The sequence below is a fragment of the Marmota monax genome, unplaced genomic scaffold, assembly GCF_021218885.2.
Source record: "Marmota monax isolate L192 unplaced genomic scaffold, Marmota_monax_Labrador192_F-V1.1 WCK01_AAM20220418_F8-fsc00026, whole genome shotgun sequence".
Classification (NCBI taxonomy): domain Eukaryota; kingdom Metazoa; phylum Chordata; class Mammalia; order Rodentia; family Sciuridae; genus Marmota; species Marmota monax.
In genome coordinates this window covers 2,045,554-2,067,658 of record NW_026693108.1, presented here as the reverse complement: position 1 = coordinate 2,067,658, position 22,105 = coordinate 2,045,554, and the positions used below count along the sequence as shown (strand labels likewise).

The window sequence follows — 22,105 nt, the reverse complement described above, 5'->3', positions numbered from 1 at the left end:
ACTTTTCTGCTCTCTGGAGAGTAACTGTCACTTCTTTTTTGTTTTTATTATTCTCATTTTTTTTTCTCTCTCTTTTTTTTATTTTCCCAAAATCTCTTGTTGGTTGTTGCATGTCTTCTTATGGTTAAGGCATGCATGCTAAGTGCCCCTTGTAACTAAGGCACACATGCTAAGAACACAGGGGGAGGGACTGACACTGGTCCAGCCTAGCTGATTCTCATGGTGTTGAGGAGTCCCTAGCATTGATATCTTTGGGTCACTTTTTCTGGCTGGAGTCCTCAGAGAGCAGGATATGATCCTTCTTGTCATTGTGCTGGTGGGCAGAGACTGTTTAGGGTGCAGGGAGGGCATGTGGTGTCCTGCTTGCAGAAGCACCCTAAGGTCTGGATAGACAGGTGGGGTTCAGCTTGTTGGGTCTGCTCAGCATTGCACTGCTCACTGCGTCTCTGCTTCCACAGCAGGTTCTAGCAAGTTTCTGCCTTTAGCCATGAGCTGTCACTATGCGTGGCCTTGATTGGGAAGGAGGGGCACTAACAGGTGTATCTGTCTTCAGTCTCTGCAGCCTGAAGTGAAAGGTGCCTTTTGGGCTTTTTCTTGTGCCAGCCTTCATGGTGCTTCCTAGGAAACTTTACAAACAGATAACCACATTTGGTAACTCTCCTCTTTTTATGCAAAATTAAAGGCTTTGTGATACCAAATTTTCCCACTGCCTGAAGAACTTGGGCTTTGTCTGGTGTGCCAGCCTGACAGTCTAGAGCTGTAGGAGGGAGCCTGAGAGTGGAGTTTTTTTTTTTTTTGTGGCAGACCCTCCTGCTTGCTCAGTTGGAGGTAGGAACAGATGGGTCTGGGATTTGTGATCCTGCCTAAACCCATGGGTCACCTGTCACTCAACCCCTTTCCTGTCTGTAGCACTGACGCTGTCTCCTTCTGTGTCTCCAGGTCACCCGAGGCCCAGCAGAGAGTTGGTGGCTGCTTTCTGAACCTGATGCCACAAATGAGGACCCTGTACCTTGCCTACTGTGCCAACCACCCATCTGCTGTGAGCGTCCTTACAGAGCACAGGTCTGTTCACTGAGATGTCAGAGCAAAAGGAAGACCAGCAGCTCTGTGCTCCCAGATAGACTGTGATGCGCAGGGTGATTTCATTTTAATTGCTTCTCAAAATGAGTGCTCGAGAAACTTTAAAATGGTACTTGGTGTTTGTAAAAGAAGAGGGTCTTTTTGAAGTCACCCTTCAGCCTAACCCATTTGGGTGGTGGGTTGGAGGAGCTGGGAAGCACTGGGGCTTTGTCCATCAGCCAAGTCAAGGCTGAGGGACTCTGAGTGCTCCTGGGTTGCAAAGCTGAAGGATGGAGGCTGTATGAGGAGAGTCCCATTTCAAACGAGGACTTGATTGCGCAGATAGAGCAGTGCATTAGAGACCTTTACCTTGAGCCTTTCAGACTGTAGCAACATTAAAACATGTAAAACAGAACATGTAAATTTTCTCAAAAGGATGAGGCATGTCTGTTTCCTGTTACTGGGTAGAGGAAGCCGGGTAGCTGTCCCAATGACTGAGGAGCAACCCGGCTCCAGTGACTGCTGAGCGCTAGTGATGGCTTTGTGCTGGATGACCATGTGGTTGACCGGAGGGCAGAGATTTGGTTTCTATTTCTCAGAGAAGCACAGTATTTTTATTAATGTTTTAGAGGTGATTTCATGGTTTCTTTCAAAATTGGCAATTCAGAAGTTTTTCAAAACTGTAATTGGAAAAGAAAAATTCAGTAGCATCAAGAGAAATGCCATTGTGCTTCTAATTTCCAAATTTAACCTCGGCTTATTCTTAACATTTCCTTTTAAAACACAGCAAGCAGCTTTGATGTGTTGGCCTTGCTTGTCTGCTCGGCTTGCTGTGGAGGCTGCAGTGTCTGGAGAGTCCCGTGGGAACCGCCTGCTGCTGCCTGCAGGCCCAGGGCCTGTGTCTCTGGACTTTAGCTCCCTTTACTGGAAATCCTGCTCCCAGGGCTGTAGTCAGCTTTGAGATGGTCTGTATGTACAGACTGGTCAGATTGGAGCGAACGTGATAAAGGCACATTGTTTTGTTGTCCGCTAAAAGAAGTAAAGTGATCTGGGACACCTGTGCTCAATGCAAAAGGATTAGTTGTTCAGATTCCCATTGGTGTTGTCCTGAAGTGAAGCAGCAGCCTTTGACAGTGTGAGGAAGGGGGCGAGGGGCTCGAATGCTCAGCAGCTGTGGGAAAGGGAGAGCTGAGAGACCCATCCTTGCCGTGGGCAGAGGCCATGTTAGCCACGCACTGTCCTAAATGTGCAAAGTGTGTATTCAAATACGTGCTGTACCATCAACTTCAGGAAATTACAAATTAAATGAAATTTCCATAAAAGTGAAAAGCAAGTATTAGGTTTGTATGAATGAAAATGCTTCAGAAGTTATTGATGCAGTGATGGGAAGAGGTCCACAAAAAGCAAGTGGATTTGTTACAGAAAATTCTAAGATCTTTTCTGTGTATCCCCCGGCCTCTTCTTTGGAGAGAGGCTCTCCTGTAGAGAAGGTTGAGAGCTTAGAAAGGGGCGGGTGCACCGTCCTGGCAAAGACTTGTAAGGGTTTTTCCTGTAGAAACAAGGGTGTGTGGAGCAGCTGAGACTTGGGGTATCTTGAAGTGTAACCCTTTCCGGAGAAGTGCTCACGGGAGTGCTGTGTCTACCCTCTTGTGTGCTGTTACCTCAGTGACTCTGTTGTGTCTGAAAGGCGAACACAGCATTTTTCAGAATGTACTTAGAGGAAGGAGTACAGATAAGGTTGTGAGCAAGAGCCTCCTGACCTGCTGCATGTGGCTGGCATGCCGAGCATGGAGTGGGAGTCTAGGGTCGCGTGCTGGACGGCAGCCCTGCAGCAGGTGGCTCCCAGGGGCTAAGCCAGAGAGGAGAGTCCCTCAGAGCCAGCAGGTGCTGGCAGCCACAGCAGTGCACAGTGCCCATGTTCCTTCCTGCCTCCCCTGAGCCCAGAAAGTTCCCCCTTTGTCTGCCATAGATTATGCCCTGCTCCAAAGTGCACTTGCGTCCGTTGAGGTGGTGAGTGCTCACGCCTGACAGCTGCTTTCAGCACTCCTGTTGTTATGCTCAGAGTCTGAATGGGCAGCTCTTCCGTCTGTCCTTCAGTGTGAGTGCCTGTGAGCTACCACACCGCGGGGTTTCCCATCTGGTCTTAGGCTTGAGCCTAGGTTTTGAGGACTGGTGTGAGTGTAGTGCATAGAAGCTGACAGTCTTACCTGTGCACGGGTTGCAGCACGTGTGGGAACCTGCTTCCACCCCCCACCCGCCCCTGCAGACAGTTGCACCCACAGCTCCCAGTCTTTGGGTTGTTTTTCTGGCAAACGCATGCTGTTTCCAGTTCTGCAGAGCTCCAATGCCTTCCCATTACCATGGGACTGCAGATGCTTATCTTCATAAATGGGTCTGTAAAACAAAAGGCTTTCCCCTCAGCTGTTTGCTCCTCTTTGCTTGGCCACATAGTTCTTTTTACCTTGTTCCCTTGTTGCCATGGTGTCATTCCAGTAGGTGCAGAGGAGGGAGACTGTGGCTGCTGGCAGCAGTAGGAATGGTGCTGAAAGAGCTGTTGTTTTATCCCATAGCTGTAACCACCTACTTTGTTATAGTACTAAAAACCCTATAGAACGGAGCGTGATCCATGAAGGCTTATACTGTTTTCTTTCCTTTGGGGGATGTGTACACATGTTCTGGAATCATAAGAACGTTGTGTGGATATTACAAGAAGCTACTTTTGCTTGTTAAAATTTCACTTCATGTTTTTAGTTTCAGGGGAGTTTTGAGGGAGGTGATGAGCATAACTTGTTCAGTTTTGTTTATTTTTCTGCCATGACTATACGAAATTTGACTTTTGCTTCCTATCTTGATGGAAAAGACCCAGTATAGATTATGTTTAAAGGAATTGAATTACGGTTTTAATATCATAAAGACTGATCTTTAAGTGTGTGTTCATTTTAGAGAAATGTTGGTAAAATAGAAATTTCTCCCACTTTACTCCTGCTTTCGGGAATGGCAGAATGAGTGATTTCAGGAGACCAGCTTTTTTCAGTAAGACTCTGGGGGCTGCAAGGGTGAGCACCAGTGGTGGGGGTCTGGCTCAGCTAGCAGCAACAGCCTCGGCAGTGCACCACGCCAGCAAAAGCATGTGCTCCTGGGTGTCTGGGCTTCCATTCTTGCCCTGGTCCTGAGGGTCTGCTGGCAGCAGTGCCCTCAGTGTGGAAGGTTGACACCAGGGTGGCAGAGGGCCTCTGGTTACCATGGCATTGTGGCTGTGTACCCAGGGCCTTGCTTGCTGCCCTGGCTTCTGCAGCAGCATGCCTCTGGATGCACAGTGTGGTGCTGTCCAGTGGGGCCCGCATACTTCACTGAACTTTCAGTTAATCCAGCCCTGCAGTTTCCCTGAGAAGATGGTGTCTAGAGAGCACAAAACCAGACACAAAGAGGTTGAGATGCTGCCTGTGAAAAGGTTTTTTGTCACATACTCCTAGAAGTAGTTGAATAATTTTGTCACACACTCCTAGAAGTAGTTGAATAGTTTCTCTGCTGATAATTTTTTTAAAATGGTATCATCATGACAGACTCTTTCTTACAGGAGTAAAATAATTACCAAGCCTCTTCTATATATAGAATTGAGGGAATGTGCATTATGCCTGTTAATTTGTTATAACTGGGATTATGTAAAGTTTCCCTTTTTTATGGTTTGCTTTGATTTTGGTGTCAAATGTGTGATTTATGTATATGTGTAGGAGTTCTGTGCATCACCCTGGTCTCCCAGGATGTGACATGGTATCTGAGGTGTGGGTACTACCTTTGTCTCCTGGGACTGGGCATGACTGGGTGGGAGGTTACCCTGGTCTCCTGGAACATGACATGGTGGCTGGGGTAACACCCCAGCCTCTAGGGACTTGGTACGATGACAGGGAGGGGATATGTCATCCTGGTCTCCTTTAACTCTTGCCTCCCTTTCTCACCTACAGCTGTGGGGCTCCTGATGTCTGGATGATGCATACACAGTGAGGGATAGCCTCCTTGAGCCCTAGCAGGCACCTTATAGGTCACCTGTTCTGTGTCAGCAGTCATAGGTGTTGGTGCCAACAGTCCCCACAGTGCCTGCTCATTGATTCCTGTTGAACTTGGAGCAGGGACAGTGGCTGTAGACATGAATGGCTTGGGAGAACTAGTCACAGAAAATGTTAGGTGAATGTAGTAAAGGGACGGTGGCAGAAGAATAGGAAGGTGTTTTAGACTTCTTTTAGGTTTCTAATTTATGGGCATGTCCTTGGTTTTTCCATCTCCCTCTATGCTGAGGGTGAAATGTGGTGACAGCGTGATGTGCTGCTTCTGCTTCAGAGCCCAAGGACCTGGTCTTTTTTGTGGAGCTGCGGTGCACGCCCGCAGGTGGGAGGTGCACCTCTGCAGAAGGCAATGAAAAGGCATTTGGTGCATGGCACTGGGCCGCTTGAGGTGCAGGTGGCCCTTGCGTAGCTCACCTGGTTCAGGAGTGTCTTTCCCTTGAGCAGCTTGATGGCAATTCTTGCTATCTTGACTCTGAGATGCTTGGAATCCATTGCAGCTCTAAGAGCGTGAACTTCCATTTGGACAGGTCTGCATGTTGTGACATACTGGGGGACCCTTTTGCGAATGGAATTGCATGTATTCTGTGGGAGAGGAACCTTTTTGGAGTTCCCTTTGGTTTCTTGAGATAAACAGCACAGGTTTGTTTGTAAAAACTACAACGTTCATAAACACTGGCCCTCACTAACAGAAGCCTTGCCATATTGTCTTTGGCCCTAACCCCAAGCATCTTCTCTTTTCCACCATGCCCCTGTTGCCAGCGAGGACCTGGGGGAGTTCATGGAGACAAAAGGTGCCAGCAGCCCTGGGATCCTGGTGCTGACCACTGGCCTCAGCAAACCGTTCATGCGCCTGGACAAATACCCCACGCTGCTCAAGGAGCTGGAGAGACACATGGAGGTGCTGCCTCCCTGCCAACCCTGAGTCCTTGAGCAAGGAGGGATGACATGGGTCAGACTGCTATCAGGGACAGTATCATTAGTGATTCACTTTAGAAGCCAGGACCAACACAGAGTTTAGAATCTGTAACTTAGTGGATTTTCAAAATGACTTTGTTAAATATGAAGTTTTTCTCCTTATTCTTGTTCTGTAAGAAAGCATTTGCTGCTTTGCCTTCTTGCTCTCTCATCGACCACTGCTGATAGGACAGTTTCCAAAAGCTAGAAAATGGGGGCTGGGTTTGTAGCTCAGTGGTGGAGCCCTTGCCTAGCATGTGATAGGCACTGGGTTCGATCCTCAGCACCATATAAAATAAATAAGTAAAGGTATTGTGACCATTTACAACTAAAATATATATATATATATATATATATATATATATATATATATATATATATATATATATAATTTAAAAAAAAAACACTAGAAAATGTGAACTCATTTCCAAATGGTATTTTGATTAACAGGTTGCAGACCTGACAAATTCAGGTTTCAGGTATTCTCTGGGCTTGGGCAGGCAACCTGTCTGTAGCCGGATGGTTCATCAGGCCTGCTCAGGCCTCCCCTTCAGTTGCTGAGCATGGCTTGGCCACTCTGCAGCTGAGAATCAGAGATGCCCTGCAAATAGAGGTGGTCGAGTTCAGCAAAGCTGCATTTACAGAAGGTGTTTGCTGACCATTGCTCAGGCTATTCCCCTGAACCCACTGACTCCATGATGCCCTTAAAGAATAGGATTGCCACTGTGATGCTAAGAAGAAAAGTGCTTGCCGAGGACAAAGATTTGGAAAGGTTTTAGGCCAAGCTACAGAGAGAGGCCTTTTAAGAAAAGCTTTTGTGAAAGCTAATAGCATGTTTCTTTATCTAAAGGATTATCATCCTGATAGACAAGACATTCAGAGATCCATGACTGCCTTCAAAACCCTTGCGGTGAGTATAGTGGACGAATGGGACCTGGGAGCAAGAAGGGAGGGAGGGAAAAGAGACCACTAGGGAATGATATTGGCCAGATTATATTTCTGTGACGTTTGCATGTACGAATATGTTAACAGTGAATCTACCATTATATACAATTATAATGTACCCACAAAATATATGTGGAATGACCCTTGAAATAAGGGGGCAAGCACACCATGGTTTCTTCCACAGACATGTGATGGCAAATGAATGTAGAATCGGCAGCTGAAAAGGTCAGATGCAAAGACATTGCTTGTGACAAACTAAGAACTAAGACAGCATTCCATGGCTAGGAAATACTCTTGCATTAGAATATTGTGGGCACCAGAAAGATGAAGTGATGATTTCTCCCTTTTGAAGAGGCATAGCATAATTAATGCTGCATTTCCAAACCTCCATGCACAGGCTCTTTAGTGGTGTTCTGGGGAGTGTAGTGCTGGGGTTCTGTCTCTTCTCTTGTCATGTTGTTCCTGCTGTGTTTTAAGTTGTCCTTTATATATAGTGCAAATTGTTCTCACCCTTTTTCCTCTTATTAGTCTTCTTTGTTGGCAGACACTAATAAAGCCAGAAGAAAAATATTTGTCTTGTCCACTGCATATATATATATATATATATATATATATATATATATATATATATATATGTTTTGTAGATGGGCACAGTGCCTTTATTTATTTTTATGTGGTGCTGAGGATTGAACCCAGTGCCTCCCACATTCTACGCAAGTGCTCTACCACTGGGCTATAGCTGCAGCCCCCCACTCTGTATTTCTACTTCCTAAAAGTGGCAAAAATCTGCCATTTTCCTAATAGTATTTGGTACTCAGAGGAGTTGTGTGCTTTGCTTCTTTTGATTATATACTTTTAAAACTTGTTATTCCAGACAGTAAAGCAAATTGTTCCATAGATTTGTCTTTCTTAAGAAGTAAGATACAGGGGATGGGACCATAGCTTATTGGTAGAGCACTTGCCTTCCACATGTGAGGCACTGAGTTCGATCCTCAGCACCACATAAAAATAAATAAAGATATTGTGTCTATCTACAACTAAAAAATAAAGAAGTCAGACACAAAACGATAATTGTTTCAAGAAGTAATATAGCCAAACCTTAAGATTCTGGAGGCTTCTGTCTCTTTGAACAGTGCCGTTCTGTGTCTTGCAGGCCCAGTGTCAAGACGTACGAAAAAGGAAAGAGCTTGAGTTGCAGATCCTGACGGAAGCCATCCGAAGCTGGGAGGGAGATGACATCAAGACCCTGGGCAATGTCATTTACATGTCCCAGGTCATGATCCAGTGTGCAGGAAGTGAGGTACTGAAGTGCATGGGCACCACTGTGGCCTCTACCCACATGATAGAGCATTTTGAAGAGATGTCAAGCCAGAACAGATTGTAATTGTGCTCTACTTTCTATATCAACAGAAACAAGAGAGGCTTATGGCATAATAGAGGGCTATTGACCAGTTTAGATCTGCAGGATCCACTTATCCAGACCTGTGAACTGGAAGCAGGACTACAGGTTTCCAGGGTGTGCAAACAGCTGCCCTGGGGTCCTGTGCACTGGCCCAGCCAGGGGCTTCCCTCTCAGGAATCTGTGGTTGTGGATGGCTTAGGCCCTTACATTTTTCTCTTAATGTGTTCTAATTGGTGTTCACTTAGGGGAGTAAAAACCATTTTCTTAAGAGTTTGTTAAGTGAGAAATCAAACCAGATACTTGTGCTGTGTCCACTTAGTGCAAGTGAAGCAGGTGGGTGACTTACAGGTTCTTGGGTCACTAAGCAGGTGTCTCTTATGGTTTGATTCTACCTTTGCAAATATAAGCAACACGTGCTGATGCCCATTGTCAAACATGAAACTTGTGATGGTTAGATAACTGAATTTGGTGTGCACTGTTGATCCCTTCTTAACCTGACTTTTTAAATTTACCTGCAGACAAGATCCTTTAGTCCACGTGCCATAATGAATTTCCTTATTTACCACAATGATCAAAACACCTAGACCTGTCTAGAAGTGGTTTGCTTTTTACTCACATGAAGTGAACTTTATTTAAGATACCCAGGGGAAGCACGTCTAAGAGCATGTTCTTTAGTACACTAGATGGCCACAGCCTTGGTGAGTGTTGCTCTAAGAATGACCTAGGCTATCCGGGCCACAGTCTGAGGGATGCTTCCCAGGTGCACCATGGGTCTTCAGGGGGGGAGGGTGATGGTCGCTTCCAGAGGAGTCTTACACACACAGCCTCTCTCTTTGGAGGTGCTTTGAGGTGTGTTGGGTGGCCATGTGTTCTGGAGAAGGCACCTGGGAAACTGCTTTCTAGTGTTGGCCTCACATCTTGGGGCCATCTGGCCTTTCCATTTCTGTTTCCTTTGAGATTCCTGGCCTTGGTTACCTTATTGAAGCAAAGAATTTTTAGTGCACAGGTCATACTATTTTAAGTCATTTGTGTAACTAGAGAACGTTTATGAAGTGGATGAAGCACATATAGCTCTCAAAATGCGAGGAAACAATGATAGAATTTGTTTTAACATTTTGTCCAATCCTTCCTTAACCTCAAAGAATCCACTGGTTCTGCCTTGCCCCACTAAAATTTTATAAATTCTCTTTTCTCTAAACCATGAAAAGAAAATTGTAGATGAACTAGAAATAGCTAATGGCAGAGCAGAACTCCTTCACTATTTAGTTTTCAAAGATGCTTCACAGGTGTTGTGAACCCAGGATTAGTTTATTTTCTTTTTGTATTGAATAGTTTAGCAATCCAGGGTCTTCACCTGTGTGTTCAAACTCTCTCATATATTAAGGGTTAACATAGAATTGATCATAATTTTGTTTCCATTTCATTTATTTAATGCATTTTGTTAGGAATATATAAACAAGAAATATAGTGTAGTGTTTCCTAGGGCCTTAAAGTATTGTGTTCACATTTGTAAATAGATTTGTTTTTAAAATTATTTGGATTTGTTTGTTTTTTTATATTAGGAAAAGAATGAAAGATACCTTCTGCTCTTCCCAAACCTTTTGCTAATGTTGTCTGGCAGTCCCAGGATGAGTGGTTTCATCTATCAGGTAAAACACGTTTGGAATTCTGTTTTATTGTTTATGGTAGACCTGAGGATCCTTTCAGGCTGGCTCTGAACTTCAGCATGAAGCAGTCCCTGTTTCTGTATGTGCTGTGTCCTAGGCATGCTGTGCTGTGTGCATCCATTGCCTGTGTGTCAGTGTGACTCTTCAGATGTAGACCAGCATTTGTTCTGAGCAAACTGAAAGGAAGAAGTGTGTTGGTGGAGTGGCCTTGAAGCACACTGGTGGCTGTGGTGCCATCCGTCTCCCTGGGTTTGCTTTCTGCTCTGTGGAACACAGGCTGGGCTGGGGCTGGGGCCTGTTGTGAGACATAGCACAGCACCCCCAGCTATATCAGCACAAGTGCTGTCATTGGACCTTTGTTCTTAATTGTTCCACTGGTTTTGTTTGAGAAAATGGGAGAGCTGATTGGAGATGGAATGTAAGGGGGCGGGGCTTTTGTCTGCTGCTGCTGCTGCTCTGATTTACAGTGGGGGTATTAAGTAGCTCCTGTGTATCTGAGAGATACCCTTGGCAGTTTTCAGTGATGACTTTCTGTGACAATGGAAGCTAATACTTCCACCTCTGTTTCCAGAAACTGGCCGGTTTCAAGATGTGCTAGCGAGGGAAGCTACATCTTTGTTTTCTCTGGGTGGCATTTCTTTGGTGTGTGTTTTGTTTTGTCCCAGTAAGGACTAGGGCTTCAAGGATGTGTGGCACTTATTCCAGAGTTGGGTGAAGCCTGGTGCTGCTCTGGCCTTGGGGTGGGCCTTATCCCCTGACAAGGCTGCCTTGCTGTTGCATTGGTGTCTCACCAGCAGGGTCCCACCTTCTTCTTTTTGACAGTTTCCCAGGGACATCCCTGTCCCGGGTGCAGGGAACCCCCACTGCAGGAACACTGGCTTTGGGGCTGAGGTGCATGCTGCTGCTGTGGTGTGCCAGGCAAAACATGAATCTGCAGCTTCAATTTCTTAGCATTTTTCACAGCTGTCAGCAGTCCTATGCCTAATGGGTCTGGGAAAGGAGCATGTCTTGTGTTTTCCGGATGGGCCTGGCCTTGGTGTCAGTCAGCTGCTGTCTTGGCTGCTGAGCTTCAGGACATAGCTCCTCAGCCTCACATCACTAACACTTTGGGTTGGATGATTGTTTACTTGGGAGGCGAGATAGGGGGACTGTCCTTGTGCTATAGGATGTGATTGCTTCTCTGGCCTCTGCCTACCTGATGTTGGGAGCATCTGCATGTTGTGGTACTACCACATGTCTGGGGACGTCCCTTGTGTGTTGTGGGAGCTCTGTGTCTGGGTGCTGGTGCAGTCCCGCTCCTCTGCTTACAGTGACTCCATGCAGCTTGGCTTAGAATGACCCCAACTTCCCTAAAGGCTTAGTCCAGTTGTGTGGTCTGTGTGCCCAGGGCAAGCTGTGCATTTGGAATACCATGTGATAGGCATAAGCTGTAGTGTTGTCTGTTCCCTCCAGGGAAGCAGCCTGTCCCTTGAGTGTAGACCTTTGCTGCTGTGTTGTTTTGGAGGGTGACATTTGGGGCTAGCTCTGCTTTGTGTATGGGCATCAGCCTGGCCCCATTGTGTGTCTCCAGCTGACGTTCCCTGCTCAGATCCCTCAGGGTGGCTGCCTGCCCTGCAGTGCTTTAGCACAGCCCCTTTGCTGTGGGCAGACTACGTTGTAACTGGTAAGGCAGCCTGTATGCCTGACCCATCTCCCACCCTGTCTCTGCCTTCATGTGTTGAGCTTACTCCCTTCTGTGTCCTTTGAAACAGCTGTGATACACGTTAGTTTTGTTATAGTAGGTAACGTTTTTATGTCCTGGTGTTTGTTTAGAGTAATTGAGCAGATGAAATTTTTCTTTGTTTTTTGAACTTTAGCTTTTTGAACATTCATCGTTCTGTAGGCTGATTCCTTACCTGAGAGTTTTCTTTATATTATGCATGCACTGTCACAAGCAGCATGACACCATTGCCACCTCCAAAGTCATTTAATATTTATTTTAATAACAGAACTTCTTTACTAGAAAGGCACTAATTGCATTTTTTTGTGGGGGGGTCTTTTTTAGGGAAAGCTACCAACGACAGGAATGACAATCACAAAGCTTGAGGACAGTGAAAATCATAGGAATGCGTTTGAAATATCAGGTGATAGGCACAAGCCGTGTGTGTGCTGTCTGTCCCCGCCAGGGAGGCAGCCTGTCTCTTGAGCACAGACCTTGCTGATGCATTTTGGAGGGTGACGTTTAAGCATTGCTGAGTCGTGTTCTGGGCATGTGCGTGTATGTACTTCCTGCCCGAGTTTCCACTTCAGCCTGTTTCCCTCCTTTCCAGGGAGCATGATCGAGCGGATACTGGTGTCCTGCAACAACCAGCAGGACCTGCAGGAATGGGTGGACCATCTGCAGAAGCAGACGAAGGTCACATCTGCGGGCAACCCCACCATCAAGCCCCACTCCGTGCCATCTCACACTGTAAGGGCTCCTGAGATCTCCTCCTCCCAGCTTCAAGTGGTGATGGCCTGTGGTGGGGCTGGCACTGGGTGCTCTTGTGTCACAGCCCTCTGTCAGGCATTCTCATGAGTTGGTTGACATTTGTGGGGCATGTGGCCTTTGCTCTGAATGGCCCCAAAAGACGGACCTGGAGGGAGTGTTGCTTCTAAAATCCCCAGAAAGCACTGTCCATGGATGAGAAATTTTAGCTGTGTGTGTTATGTTTGTTTAAAAAAACAACAAAAAACACAGTAAATTACGGTAATGACGAGAAGGGCCAGATTCATGTTGAAGGCATAAAATATGGTTTTTGAGTCACTGTTTTGATTTTAAGGAATTTATTTTTCACTTTAAAAAGTTTAGCAGCTCTTTAGAGAGAACTTATCAAAATGAATCAACACCAAAGTTTCAGTGTTTAAACCTCTCTGTACTGGTGTTTAGTAATAAATTGATGTCGAATAAACACTTATCATCTTTATCAAATAGTATTGAAAAACTGGGCAGATCTTTGAAAGAATGAATTAGGATTACACAGCACTTTGAATTTGTGTTTTCTCACATCTTCATGGGGGCGCAGGTTGGGATAGTTTTACCAGTGGTTCATTTTTCCTTTAGTGGTTCACCACTTTAAGCATCTCTGGGCCTCCCGCAACGCAGCCTGAGTCTTATTCTCATTTAGCATCAAGCACCATCTTCTGAGTTTCCAACTGGAGGGGAATGAACCAAACATTACCTGCTGTGGCATTATTGCCAGAAGGGGTGTTCAAAATAATGTCATCCGGCTGTGCCGGTCAGCTGATTTTTTTTTTTTATAGTTCCACCCCCCTCACAGGGGCCACCTTTGGAGAGTACAGGAGGCTCGCACTCCCAGTCATGGGGCCTTCCCCTTTTGCCTGTGTTCCCATGTCATGAATATATTCAGAGAGTGGCCCCCAGGTTGCCGCTCCTCCTAGCTGCCTGTGCTGCCTGTTGGCTGACTTGAGGCTGCTGGCTCCTGCTGCGTGCCACTTACTTTATTCAGCATTTTCTGATTTCACTGTCAGTGTGATGGAATGGAGGCGGAGGGGTGTTCCAGGAATATGAACCTTATTAATGACACACCCTTATAAAAATCAGATTTTGAATAGCTTGTTTTCACTATGGCTAAGTTTTTCAGGAAAAGTTGTATTTTGTTTTATCCTGGATATTGGCACTTTTCTATCAAGGCCCAGGTTCTAGCTCTTTGGGGCTTTATAGACCTTTGTTGCAACTCAGCTTTGCCCTTTTAACATGAAAGCGGTCACAGACAGGACTGGACCTGCTTGCTGTGTCAGGAGATGTTTCTCTCCTTCCTTTCCCTCTCCCTCAGCACAGTATCCAGGCCCTAGTGGACAGGGCAGATTGTCCCTCCCTAGCAGCACTGGGCTAGTTGTGCAAGGATCACCAGGAAGTGAATCACGTGACTAGGGAGCGTGTCCTCCCCCTGTTGTCACATTCCAGTATAGGCAATGCCAGATCTCTTAGGAAATTCTGACGCTCCTGCAGAGTGATGAACCTTTTCCTAAATGTGGGAGGCCGGGCTTGAGTCCATGGTGCAGAACTGCTTTCTTCCAACAAGAGTAAGGTGTTCCTGTAGCAGACAGTGCCTGCAACCCTTTGCCCAGCCCAGAAATGGACCACTAGGCTTGTCTCCTGCCTCTAAGGAGCAGAGTGAGGTGCACATGCTCAGTCCTTTACGGGACTCTGCTGGTCTCATGCTCTCTCTGCTCTTCTCACTTTTGTCCCTGGCAGCTCCCCTCGCATCCCGTCACCCCATCCAGCAAGCATGCAGACAGCAAGCCCATGGCTCTGACACCTGCCTACCACACGCTCCCCCACCCCTCCCACCATGGTGCCCCGCACACCACCATCAGCTGGGGGCCCCTGGAGCCTCCAAAGACCCCCAAGCCCTGGAGTCTGAGCTGCCTGCGGCCCGCGCCCCCTCTCCGGCCCTCAGCTGCACTCTGCTACAAGGAGGTAAGGTCCTTTGGCCGCTCACACAATAGCCAGTCTGTCTGTGTGAGTTTCTTGTTCTGTACTTCACTCCAGTTTTTGTTTCAATGAATTCAGAAATGAAAATTCATGTTTCTGTGACATAAAAAATGCAGATCAGTTTCATGAGAGCTGTGAAGTAGAGTCACCTTGGTTCTCTTACCATTCCCTTCAACTGTTAGGGTCTCAGGAGACATGGGGGATGGGTGTACTCACTTGCTCGGGTGTGCACCTAGGGCAGGAGCTGGGGAGGGATAGGCCCCAAGCAGTCATGACTTTCGTGCCTTTGTGCCACACCTCTTAGCCCATTCTTTCAGTTTGAGATCCTATCCGTGAACCCTGGAGCAATTTCGGATGAAGAGAACATTTACAAATAAAAATGGAAACAGTCATGTCAGGCGATGCTCCTTGAACTTGTGAGGAGTTGTGGTGCAATCTGCACTTCTTCATTCTGACTGGGTCTTGTTCCAAACGTGAGGTGCACCTCATGTCAGGTGCCATTCCTAGTAAGTCCATCTGCCCCTGCGCCTGCCCTGAACAGGAGGGGAACACCTTGAGAGTGCATCCTGAGAAGTGCCTTCACCTGAGGACACTGGTTATTGATGTGTGTGTATGAGAAGAGTGTGAGTTTGTGAACAGAGAATGTGCATGCTTGTGAGTGTGCGTGTGATAAGGAGTCATGCATGAGTGTGTGAGGATAAGAGCAATTGTGTAAGTGTGAAAGAATAAGTATGTGCGAGAATGAATGTGCATGAATATGAGCACACTTATAAGTGTGCAAGATAAGTGGGCTTATGAGTTTGAGAATGAGAGTGGGCTTATAAGCATGTGTGGAAATGAGTGTGGGTGTGCAAGATGAGTGTGCTTGTGAATGTGAGAATGAAAGTGAGCTTGTGAGCATGTGAAAATGAGTATTAGAGTGCAGTTGTGAGCACAAGTGTGGGTATAAATGCATAAGAACGAGTGTGCAAATGAGCATAGTTGTATGTGGTGATGTGCCGCATCCTGGCCTGGAGCCTGCACATCCAGCCAGGGGCCACATCGCCAGGGTTGCTGGGGCAGACCCTTCTTCCATTCATGCCAGCGAAGCAGGAGTACTATCTGCGAAATTTCAGTCAGCCTTTATGTTGTTCTTAACTCATTAAGAGTCTTGTCGAGAGTCACCCCAGAGAGAAGTTTTAAATTGTGGGTAGCTGCATGAAGGATATTGATGTTCTTTGTTAGTGTTGTGGTATAAAGAAAAAGTGAGATAATGCAGGCAAGCACTGATGGAGGTTTAATGACTGGAGACTGCTGGACGAAGGAGTAGAAGGGGTGAGGGAGGGTCACGGAAGCAAGCTTAAAAGCATGTTGGTTGTGATACGTCGCACTCCAATGACTTTTAGATGCCAGGAGAGAGAAGTGCGTTCATTCTCTGCTTACAGCTTGTTATTTCCAGTGCCTTAAAACCCTAGTAAGAAGTCGTCCCTAGGAACAGGAGCCCTGGAGTGCTGCCCATCAGGCCGCCTGGTGGGTGCAGGGTGCGGGCAGAGGTGCTGGATCCTGTTCCCTGAGCCCTGGTGTGCAGGTGCCTGCTGGGCAGGGCAGGGCAGGGCAGGGCAGGGCAGGGCACTGACCTCTCCAGGGGTCTTGGCAACTTCTTCTGAGTCAGAGAAGCCGTGGAGCCCACGTTGGAAGTGGTTCTTCGGAAACTGATTCCTGGGGCACTGAGAAGACCTTGTACATGTTCATTTACACAGAGAAGATTTTGAAGTGGTAACGTCAGAAGTCAGGCTCTGTTCCCTTAGTGCTTTGAGTTGGGTTCTGTAGCATGTCTGCCCCGAGTGTGGGACAGCCTTCTTCAGTATCTATGTCCAGCATGTGCTCAGCAGTTGAGACGTCACCTGTCCCATCACCTCCACTTAGTTTTCACCTCAGGATGAAGATGTGCCAAGTGGGCAGGGCCGGTGGTCCCTCCCAAGCAGGCATGGGACTGGCTGTGCGTGCGCCACAGCTGTGCCTGGGCCCAGGGCGGTGGGTGTGTGGCCTCTCCCTGGAGGCTTCAAGCACTTTGCTGCAGGAGCTGACTTGCCTCGGTTCCCTCACCTCTCCCTAGTCAGCTGTGCCAGGCAGGTCTGCTCCATAGTGGCCAAGCCCAGCTCCCACCGCCTGCCCTTTCTCTCTTGCCAGTGGGGACCTCTGCCACTTGCCATCCCAGGACTGGTAAGACCCAGGTAGCACAGGGGTCCCTGTTGGAGTTGAGGGGATCAGTGGTGAATGCCGAAGACACCTGTTGGTCTTTCACCACTGTTCCACCGCTGGCAAAGGCCAGTGAGAGTTGGGGGAAGTGTGTGTGGCTGCTTTGCCTTGGGGCACTGTCCTGACACCCAGGAGAGCCGGCAGGTTTTGGCATCTGTCAGTGTTTCCTGTCCTTTGTGTTTCCCAGGATCTTAGTAAGAGTCCCAAGACCATGAAAAAGCTGCTGCCGAAGCGCAAACCTGAACGGAAGCCTTCAGACGAGGAGTTCGCCTTGCGGAAAAGTGAGTCCCTGTACTGGGTGTGGGGGCTTAACGTGCACGGTGGAGAAGCGGCTGGAGAAACAGTTATGGTCTTCCCATAACTGCAGGCAGCAGGGCCTACTCCTTGAGGTGGGACCAGCAGATGGGCAGGAAACATGGGTTAGGAGGCTGGGGGCAGGACTGTGCTGTAAATGGGGCCTTACCTGCTCTTATCCACTTGGCCCATGAAGCCTGACATGCTAGGATTCCTGGAGTTTCCTCTCCACCCAGTAGGGCTGTGGCCTGTTCTCTTCACATATCAGGATCACAGTCTTTGCTGTCTCTTCCTGGGGGACTCAGAGGTGAGCTTTCATAGGCTCCAGGGAGCTAGAAGCAGTCTCTGCCCTACCCTGGGGTCCTATACTGTGCTCACAGGGAAACTCACACTCAGGTGCTCAGGCCATAGCTTTGGGATTCATAAAGTTAGTCACTTGCTGAACCAGTGGGAAGTTTCCCTGCCCTGCTTCATGCTGGGTGAGATTTGCCCCATGGGACATACAGCAATGTCTGAAGACACTATAGTTGTCACAGCTGGGTAAGGGCTACTACCCTCAATGGTAGACCAGGGGTATCACACAGCATCCACAGGGCACACAGACTCATCTTACCCTGCACATCAGGCCTGGTGACTGCTGCAGAGGGGCGCAGCAAGCATGTGGCCATCTAGGGGACTGTCCAGGGCTGAAGGAAAGCTCCTGGTGGGGACAGGGCATGATCATTCCACCCTGATGTCCCTCCCTGCAGGACAGAGCACATTAGCCAGCAGGTGTCTTCCGCAGGCCTTGCAATTCTCGGGAGTCACTTTTCTTTTCACTGTACTCATTGGGACCCTTAAGGGGCTTATTTCCAAAAGAAGGCCCAAGGGAGAGATTTTTTTACTCAGAACTTGAGGGTAGTTTTGGCATCACCAGGAAAGGTGCCAGCTTGGTCCAGCAGCTCTGATCCAGGTGCTAAGCAGCTTCTTCTCCATCCTTTGTGTGAGGCCATTTTAATGTGGGGGAAGCCAATGAGACAGCAGCTTCTTGAGCAGCTCCGATGTGATCGCCCTGTCCTCATCACCTGGTGTGGGTGGCTGTACTGCCTGCTCCTTGCCCTGGTGCACAGGTTCCAGTCCACCAGAGCAGTGTGTGCAGTCCTTGTGAGGTGTGCCTAAGGCTTGGCTGGGCCCACTGTGTCCTCCTGGCTGCCACTGCTTGCTGTGCAGGGGAGATGAGGCTGGGCTCCGGGATGTCTGGTGGCCCTCTCATAACAGGTATTTGCTCAGCACCTTCTGTGTGGAGCACACATCTATTGTCATGGGTGCCATAGACGCAGGTGCGCTCGTCAGTCACTGGCAGACACTTAGCCCTGTCTGTGCTGGTATGAGAGACACAGCTGTGAAAGAAGGAAACATCCCTGACCTCCTAGAGCTCAGGTTTTGCAGAAGACAGAGGAGAAACAAGACAAACTCTCAGCGCATGTCTGGGGAGTGCTCAGACTGGCCGGGGCTGGTGGGACGGCTTCCATGCAAGGGCAGTATCTGAGTAGAGGCATTGCAGTCTCTTCAGCCCTGGCTGCAGGTGCAAGAAGGGGCTGCCTGGGGAGTGAGGGACTGGTGATGCCAGAGCCCTTGAGGTGCCTCAGGCAGTGGGGTGCCTCAGGGTCCAGAGGCCTCGCCTATTGCATGAGAGCAAGCAGGCTGAAGCAAAAGTGGAGCCAGGTGGTGAGGGTGAGAGGGGATGGTAGTGGGCCCAGGTTGATGGTGACGGTAAAATGTGGGCAGATGTCCTGGGTGGGGGTGCTGAATGAAGGTAGGACCTATGGTAATGGTTCTCTGGGTGGGATTTGCCCCAGGGCACATTAAGCAATGTCTGAAGACATTCTAGTCCTTACAGCTGGGTGAGGGCTACTGTCCTCTGTGGTAGAGACACAGCATCCTACAGACTCATCTTGTGCAGCAGATAAGCAGTGTGGAGGCTGGGAGTACAGGCCCACAGGCCTTGTATGTGAGGCCTGTGGTTTTCAGCATTGTGGCCTTGGGGTGCACTACAGGAGCCATGATGGACAGGGCAGGCACAGGGCTGGGCCAGCCAGGATGATGTAGAGCGTGAGGCTCTCAGGAGGTATCCAGGAGCAAGTATTAGCTGGATGGTGAACATATGATTCGATGTCCGGGGAAGGCCCAGACTGGGGTGAAGATGTGTTATTTCAAGCACAAGTTTGGGCCGATGGAGAGGAGAAGCAGTGGGTATCCAAGTGCCCTGCCCTGTAGTCCTCGCATGTGAGGGTCAGGAGGACCTGAGAGACAGAGGACTAAAGGGAATTCTGTGTGAGTGGTCTCTGTGACAGTGCCACGTATCGCGGGTGCAGGTGAGCCTCGCTGCTTTAAGCCACTGTGATTTCATAAGTTGTTTCAGCCTTTATTGCATCCAGGATCCCAGCGTTGTTCTAGTCTGTGAAATGGCTCAGACCACACAGCAAGTGTGTGATTCCCCGCCTTGGCTACTTGCATCTGCCCGCAGTGGCGAAGGTAGATCAGCATGGTGGTTTGTTGAAAGCCAGAGTTGTTTTCAGATTCCTGCCTCATTCTCTGCCTTCCTTTGTACTCAGCCATGTCTCACACGGGCAGTTGGTTACATCAGCTGGACTGATAGGGTCCTCACAAAGACACAGTCCTGCACCACCACAGGGAACAGCCTGCCTTTGGAAGTTCCCTGCAGGAGCCCTCGGTGGAAGTGGACTTCTCGCCTCTGAAGAAGTGGGTTGTTACAGGAGCCTGTCGGAAGATTGTTTCCACTTAGTGAGATTTAGGCCTTTTCTTGGGAGCTCTTAAGTTCTTGCATTGTGAGTTATTGTCTAGTAATGAATATTGGGTTTGAATACTGGTATGAATTTTACTCTCTCAAAATGACATCGAGGCTTCATTGTTATACCACTATTAATACTTTAGCCTTCTGTTCTTTGCACATTTTCTATTAGAGTAGGTGAGCCTTTTAAAATAGGTACCCAAGTAGTATCTTAGGAAAGAAAGAAAACAGAAAAAGAGGAAGATAAAGAAAATAAGCCGCTTGCCCATATGTGTAACACCTCCTGGGTGCACGCTGATGTGAGAGCCTGTGCCCACTGCCACTGCCTCGGGCTTTAACCCTGTGTTCTTGTGCCTGCTCTCAGTGGAGACAGGGCCAGTGTCCAAGAGCCGGCTCAAGGAAGGGCTCTGCAAGGAGGCTGTGAGGAGCGCTGACCTGGCTTGTGAATTTTGTAGATTGACCTCTAAGGTAGGAATTTGTGTTAGAGGGAAGCTCCTTTGCAGGCCTGCATCAGATGCCTTTCGAGGTCACTGCCCACCTCTGCTGGTGTTGGTGTTGTCGGGTTGGTTTCGAGGATGTGAGCCCAGGCTCTTGTTGATGAGGTAGAATGGCTTTCCCTACTAACTGTGCTTTTGTGAGTTGCTGACTCTTTTCTCTCATCCTTTTTTAATTTGTGTGGGAGGGGCCTCCTTTTTTTAATGGCTTAGCAAGACAGCTAAGGATAGCAGCCCTTTGCTAGATAAATTACAGATAAAATATTTAAAAAACTGAAAAATCCTTTTTGAATATACACATTTGTAGATATTAAGAGAGTAGTTGCCTGACGAGAAAGTAAAAGGAGGGCTCTCTCACCTGCTGGTGTCAGCTGAGTTGATGCCTCTGAGCACACCCTGTCCGACCGCTTGTGGAGTGTGGCTGTGGGATGGGTGTCTGGGAGTGATGCCTCTGCATCTCTCTGCAGGCACGGCGGCTCTGGAAGAAGATGCTCAGATTCTGAAGGTCATCGAGGCTTACTGCACAAGCGCCAAGACACGGCAGACCCTCAACTCAAGTAAGTTTCACAGGAGCGCGCTGGGATGTGTGTTCTCGTCACAATCTACACGTTGCTGCATGCCTGAGCTGTTCTGAGGGAGGGAAGGAGGGAGGTCTCAGAGATATGTCAAGCAACACACAGGGAGCCCTGAGTCACGTGAGCAGGATCTCAGCTTGAGCAGAGCAGCAGCGTGTGTTGTGGCCAGTGCTCTCCATAGGGCGCCGGCAGCATTGCTAAGGCTTGCACCTAGCTGTGCTCAGACGACAGTAGAAGGCTACTTGTTCAGCCTTCACATTGCTGCTGTAAGGTAGGGACTCGGCTTGTTTTCTTTAAGCTCTTCAGAATTGTTGTTTATTGTCCAAAATATAAACCTAGAGTGAGGCTTCTGTTAGCTTCCCTTTCTTTTTCTTATAAATATTTGGAAATAAGCACAAACTACCTTAATTTGGTTGATTGATCACCACAGAATTTGCCGTGTCTTATGTATAATGTTTAAGTAGAAACAGTTCAGTCTGTGGTGTGAACAGGGAGGAGGTGGCTTTTCACATCTCCCTGGCAGGGGTGAGGGCAGCACAGTGTGGCGGCAGCTGGGCATCAGTGCATGGCCCAGGGGGGGCCTCTCCACCTCAGTGGGCCTCTTGGCCTGCTGCTCCTTATTTTGGGGGCTTTTCTTGGCCTTGGAGACCTGGGTGGTTGAGACATGACCTGGGCATAAAAGCTGGCTTCCCTTGGTGAGTTTGGGTTCTTCCCCCGTGGCTTTTGGCAGAGCATGTCCCTCCCGTCTTCATTCTCATGCCTGCAGGTGTGGCGTTTCAGCTTAGCGTGTGTCCTACTTAACTAATGCTGAAAACCAGAAACATGGGACAAGGACTTTGTAGCCGGTGCAGCTTTGTCAGAGGTGCCTGTGGCTGTGAACATAAGCTAGCCATCAGGGGCCAGGTAGATGTGTGTGGCCTCAACCTTTTTTACATTTCTAGTGTCTTCATTTAGATTTTTTTCTAGTGGTCAGCAATGTCCTTGTTCTGGTGAAGTCTACTCTCTGGTGAAGGTGCCTATTGTAGTGTCTGGTCGAGGGATGGGAAAGAAGTGGAAAGGCCTGGGTACTCCAGCAAACTAGAACACCTATGTGTGCAGTTAGGCAGTCATTTGTAAGTGTGGAGTATTGTGATTAAAGGTATTACATT

The 22,105-nt window shown here is 48.2% G+C and overlaps 1 protein-coding gene across 8 annotated transcripts in view; it reads left to right on the top strand.

Moving 5' to 3' along the window:
* The window catches only part of Arhgef7 (Rho guanine nucleotide exchange factor 7), a 128,230-nt gene that overhangs the window by 93,145 nt on the left and 12,980 nt on the right, over window positions 1–22,105 (top strand). For all 8 annotated transcript variants that reach the window (XR_009227824.1, XR_009227825.1, XR_009227826.1 and 5 more), the window contains 10 exons: window positions 940–1,062; window positions 5,880–6,018; window positions 6,925–6,984; window positions 8,173–8,319; window positions 9,984–10,070; window positions 12,133–12,211; window positions 12,398–12,537; window positions 14,326–14,550; window positions 16,991–17,084; window positions 20,850–20,939. Coding sequence is in view for 5 of the 8 variants with exons in the window: in XM_058582719.1 (XP_058438702.1) it covers window positions 940–1,062; window positions 5,880–6,018; window positions 6,925–6,984; window positions 8,173–8,319; window positions 9,984–10,070; window positions 12,133–12,211; window positions 12,398–12,537; window positions 14,326–14,550; window positions 16,991–17,084; window positions 20,850–20,939 (1,184 nt within the window). In the remaining 3 variants the exon portion in view is untranslated. The remainder of the gene's footprint in view (window positions 1–939; window positions 1,063–5,879; window positions 6,019–6,924; window positions 6,985–8,172; window positions 8,320–9,983; window positions 10,071–12,132; window positions 12,212–12,397; window positions 12,538–14,325; window positions 14,551–16,990; window positions 17,085–20,849; window positions 20,940–22,105) is intronic.